This window comes from Gastrolobium bilobum, unplaced genomic scaffold (assembly GCF_033153095.1).
Source record: "Gastrolobium bilobum isolate Gb01-03AN ecotype WA unplaced genomic scaffold, APGP_CSIRO_Gbil_v1 utg5625, whole genome shotgun sequence".
Taxonomy (NCBI): Eukaryota; Viridiplantae; Streptophyta; class Magnoliopsida; order Fabales; family Fabaceae; genus Gastrolobium; species Gastrolobium bilobum.
Genome location: NW_026897201.1, coordinates 217,634 through 223,187, shown reverse-complemented (window position 1 = coordinate 223,187; position 5,554 = coordinate 217,634). Strand labels below are relative to the sequence as shown.

At 34.9% G+C, this 5,554-nt stretch overlaps 1 protein-coding gene across 1 annotated transcript; it reads right to left on the bottom strand.

The window, feature by feature from the left end:
* Positions 1-1,909: 1,909 nt before the first annotated feature.
* On the bottom strand, positions 1,910-4,616 carry LOC133304847 (bidirectional sugar transporter SWEET10-like). The gene is made up of 6 exons (XM_061504909.1): positions 4,374-4,616; positions 3,659-3,695; positions 3,338-3,551; positions 3,066-3,227; positions 2,857-2,976; positions 1,910-2,393 (listed from the first exon to the last, which is right to left on the bottom strand). The coding sequence occupies exons 1-6, from the start codon at positions 4,417-4,419 to the stop codon at positions 2,115-2,117; spliced, it is 858 nt and encodes a 285-aa protein (XP_061360893.1). The 5' UTR covers positions 4,420-4,616; the 3' UTR covers positions 1,910-2,114.
* Positions 4,617-5,554: the final 938 nt, after the last annotated feature.

Genomic DNA, 5,554 nt, shown 5'->3' with positions numbered 1-5,554 from the left:
TTTATTGCATCAAACTTATCTTTGCATGCTGGCACATCTTCTTATTGTAGGATTGAGCATGGGAACCACCTAACCAAGTGTTGTATTCGGTTACGTATGGCAATGTTATCTTTCGATACAATCATAGGCAACTTTAACAATGACATTGGATCACTCATCTGCGTAAAGCTATCAAATGCTTATCGGGAGGCGCACGAGTCACCTTTCCTTCATTATCTTTCACTCTCTGTGGCCCATTCTTTGGTTTCATGTTTTTAATTATTAGTGATTCTTATTCTTGCATTTTCCTCCTCAAACCGTTTCCTATTAATTGAGCTTGTTCCCACTCAGAAACTTCAATATTGTAAGACATTTGGGACAAACTCCTTCATATTTTTTCAATAATCTTGATTAGAATGCGACATCTTATCAGAAGCATACACAAATTCATGGCACGAACATAGGTGATCAATCTTTTTCCCACGGAGATTTTGATATTGAAAAAGAAAGGATAGAAAAAGATATCCAAGATCTCTTCTTTCTACATACCTTTTATTCAGCGACGTTAATTATGTCCACCCTGCGAGGTTACCACGAAACAATATATGGTAGGCCAATATAATTCGTCTGGTTTCTAGTTATTTGATATTATTGACAAAATATCATATTTCCTCCCCCTTTGGGTTATACATATAAAAAAAAATTGAGTAAATATCCTTTTGGGTCCTTGAAAAAAATACGGTCCCTATTTTAGTCTCTTACAAAAAAAAGTACTCCTGAGGTCCCTAAAAAATTTAAAATGGACCCATTTAATTGAGATTGTAGTCCCTCACAAATTTAAAAAAGATCTACATTAGTCCTTTAAAAGGATTAAAATGGGTCCATTTTGAATTTCTTAGGGATCTTCAGACTAATTTTTTTTTGTAAGGGACTAAAGTGAATACCGTATTTTTTGTAAGGGACCCAAAAAAATATTTACTCAAAAAAATCAATATTTTTCCTTTTAATCTGGTTGCAATTTCATGATTACAAAATGATATGACGGGAGGTTCAGTGATGTATATTAAAGAAATATAATATAAAATCATTAAAAGTGATATTCACTTAATAAGTTGAGCTTTTGGGTGAAATAATTATTTGACGATGTTATCAAAATTTGTGACCAAACAGTTATGAGTTTCAATGTCGCCACCCCGTTTTCTAATATAATTCAGAAAAGTAAATCAATATCAGCACAAGGTTAAAAAAAAAGGTCTATGTATTATGAGACACATGTGACCAAAGGATCAGTTATCTCTCCTCGTTTTTTCTAATAAATATTTAAATATAGAAATTTCATGTTTAAAGGATGTGTTAGGGAAGTCACTTGTCCTCTGTTTTGACTGTATGTCCTGTAGGCTACACATGTATCTCGGGGTTGAAATTTTGAGCAAACCCAAAGTAAATTATAATTGAGAATCCATCATTGTTTTGGCCGTCTAATCTTAGTAATTCCAAATAATTGGCATAGGTTTGTTTAAAACGTTTTCTTTTGATGAATAGAATGGAATCAGACCGGATTAGTATATTACAATCATAAAGACATACATCTTTACTTTTTAGTATTGCCTTTTATTGACATCATAAAAGAGAATAGAAAACCCCACTCTCTATATCGCTTTATTTATTATTTAATTACGAGGATATAACAATAACGTATAAAATAAGCATTCGGATAACGATGATTGTAGCATATTAAAGTGAAAGCGTACGTCCCCATTAATCATAGACTACAAAATCAGTAAAATAATTAATTCCCATCACATGAACATAGATTGCGCAAACATGGAAAAAGAGAATTGACGAGTTTGACTGAGGGACACATTGAAAATAGAGAGAACATCCTACGTTACTCGCTTCCTACTACCTAATAGTGATGGACATGGCCAAAGAGACGCTAAGCATCATAACATATATAATTGAGTCACTGAAAATTACAGCTACACCCATTCATGCAAATACATTAATCAATTGCATTTCCATGATATGAAAGGAGATAAGGCCCCACTCGGCAAAGTAAAGTGATTGCTCTTTTAGGTTAAATTATTTTGGACCTCGTTTCTTATCTTCTTTGGATTTTTTCATAGGTTAATTAATCACACCTTGCCAGCGAAATCCATATTATTATGGTTACCCTTTCCTGTTTCTTCTTTTCCAATTGGATCCTCAACAGCTGTCACAGTGACAGCACCACCTTTAGCTATATGATTTGGATCGTAGGGCACCATTGTGCTCAGCTTCACAACATCAATGATATGGCCATTTAGTTCCTGCTGCTTCACTGGCTCGTCAAGTGCCACTGTCTTGGCGTTTCTATATATCAAATACATCACCATCTGAATTATGCCAAACAGAAATCCAAGCGTATTTGGGAGCTGCATCATCCAAAAGCAAATATTAAATCATATTTTTTTTTTGGTAGGTCAAATATTTATTTATTATTCTATTTTCTTCAATCCAAGAAAAAAAAGAAAGGAATCAAATTGAATTGCTTTACACTTATATAAATAAACTTGTTCTTATTAAATAATAATGCATTAGAATAGTCTACCAAAAAAATAAATAAAAAATAATGCATTAGAATATGGGGCCACGTTAATTCTTGTCATGGGATTTCAACATTAACGGAGTACCACACATTTAATTTCGTTATAATGAACTTGGCATTATCCCTTAGACCCTTACAAAGCATAACGAAAAGTTAAGGGATCTACAAATTAAAGAAATGAGAAAAGTGAAAAAAGAAAGCCTTTTAATAATAGGAATAAGACAAGAGTCCAAAGGTCAATAATACGAATATGCTCCTAGCCGTATGTAGTAGTGTAGAGTTGAACTTACAGCAATGTAGTAGTCCTTGAGGAGAAGACCATAGAAGAACCACATGACAGCATTTATGGTCAAAAAGAAGGACAAACTAAACGGCATGAATTCCACGCTCTTGGTCTTTATGACGAGTTTCTGCACATGTTAATTATGAGAATTTAATTTATCCTTTAGCACATGTGGAAAAAAATATTGCAAAAAGGTTGATTATGATAAATTCTCACCATAATGCAAAGAGGAGCAGCAAATACGCTTATGTTGAAAACCAGGCATATCCATCCTATAATAGAAAGACGTTTGGATCCCGTTGTAAGGTAGAGGGTTGAAAGAAGCATCGCTCCGAACCCACACACATTCAACAAGAGAAGAAGCTTGATGGTTGAAAACTGTGGCATAAAAGAAAAGGAACAATGATTAATTTTTTATGCAAGAAAAAAATAAAAGAGAAAGAAAAAGAAAGAAAGTCTTGAATGAGAGTTATTAATTAGATGAATACCCTGGTGTTCTTTGAGGCGTAAATTAGGAATACGGCAAGGTAAATTGACTCTATGACACATCCAAAGGAGTTAATGGTGATGAGAAGGAGGGTAGCGTCCTTTTTGACGAGTGCGTAATAAATCCAAAGCATACAACTGAACAATGCAACAACATAAGGAAGTGACTGAAACCCTTCGGTAGATTTCTTCTTGTAGATTTTGTAAAATGTTGGTCTGCACTCAAATATTAATGTATAGTTAATATACTACTTCATTGGATAATCATATGCTAATTCATAAATCAGGAGGAGCACGCTAAAGCGAAAAATATCATCACTTACAATGGAGCAAGGAACACCATGAAGGAGATGACGTTGCCTATTATAAGTCAGCAAAAAAAATACAAAAATATCCGTCAGTACTTGCGAATAAATGGTAACAAACTTTAGTTTCTACCAACAGATTTGCGATCTTCAGTAGTGCAAAATTAGAAATCGATAAACCTCAAATATTATCAGATAAATTTACTCCTGAATTCTCCATGCTAAAACTATAATTGAGAAACTTCCTGAATAGTTATAATTATATTTCTTGTTACCAAACTAACTACGTTAGGGTTGCTTCTTAGCATTCTTCGAAATTAGAAAAATGCCATGCAATCTGCATGGCACATATGGTTCTAGATATCATGTTCTCTTAAACTAGAAATTGCAATGATAGTAAATTAGTAATAAATAATAGAAACAATAAAAAATTGATGCTAATTTATATAAATCACTCCTGAATAAACCTCGATTAGCAATAATAGAAATGAGGGTAATACTTATACCCAATCTTACTCTTACATATTTGTAAAAAAATTGTGGCTCGGATTTGAATCCGTAACTTTTCAGTTACAATGGGAGCAACTTTGCCACTGTTTTGTGCTGGCCCTGTTTTATGTTAGTAAATAATATATTTGCGACTATGATGAGAAATAGTACGTGATAGAGATAGAGCTACGCTAGTGAAAGAATCGAAAGCTGCAAAGTAGGGCTATAGCAAGTTAGTATCTACCTAGAAGGCCGAAAACAATAGCCAAAGACTCGTGGTGAATGGCCATCTTTCTTGAATCTGATTAAACTTTTGGAGTAGTACTGTTCTCTTTCTTAATTTTTGTCACTCTCTTTGGATGAGGAAATGGTAGTTGCTCTCCAAGTGAAAACCCTCGGTTCAGGTTATTATCTTATCTCTCTTACAATTATGTGAAGAGTGGGGGGCTATTTATAGTGAGCAAAAAGGAAGTAATCTCAGTCAAGTTGCTAACAAGAAATGCGAAGGATCAATGCAACTTTAGTATACTTTCCAGTTGTTCCACCCAAATACTATTCACTTTAACACAATCCCAAAAACTTCTCTTACCGTATTGCCCTCATTGGTTCTTTATGACGTGTCACCCACGATGTGATTTTAAGGCTTACAACTCATAGTTTCAGTTCCAAGGGGGAATGAACTGAGACTTGCTGTAAAAACTTATTAATTACATTACCTTCTTGCTGCTCCTAAAGGTTGGGTGGGGTGGGTCCTCTACCTCTCCAAAAACACTTTCAACATCTTTGGTATTATTCATTTAGATAATATTTACTGGCAAATGGATCTGCATTACAATACCAATATTAATATCATTATTATGTGTATCCGATTGCCCTAGCTGCGGTTGGCTAGGTCCCAAGAAGTATCTTGTTAATGGAAATGGATTTTCTCATATGAAAAAATAGTTATATTATTTGATCACAATCACTCATTTAAAAATTATACATTTTTTTCTCTCTCTTATCTCGGAGCTGTTGCACACTTTGCCACCATTTTTATTCCAGAAAAAAAAACAAAAATCATTATTATGTTGATGCGCGTCTAGCATATGATGCTTTCTACCTCAAAAGAAGCAGGGAATTAATCATAAATGTGTGAAAATAGTCATTAAATGCAAGAAATATTGATTATTCCTTTTCAATCATGCTCTCACTCAAGTTCTGTGTTTTAATAGCAGGAAACGCCACAAAAGGAGCAAAAACGGAGAAGTCAAGTTTCCCGCTGGTGCACAATGCGCTGAAGTCGGCGCACGGTGCGGGGGACCGGCGCATGGTGCGCGGAACCTGGCGCACCCCGCGCCATTTGAGACGAATTGCTACTGTATCTCGGCGCACAGTGCGCGGTAGGGGGAGCACGGCGCGCCAACCCGGGCGCACAATGCGCGG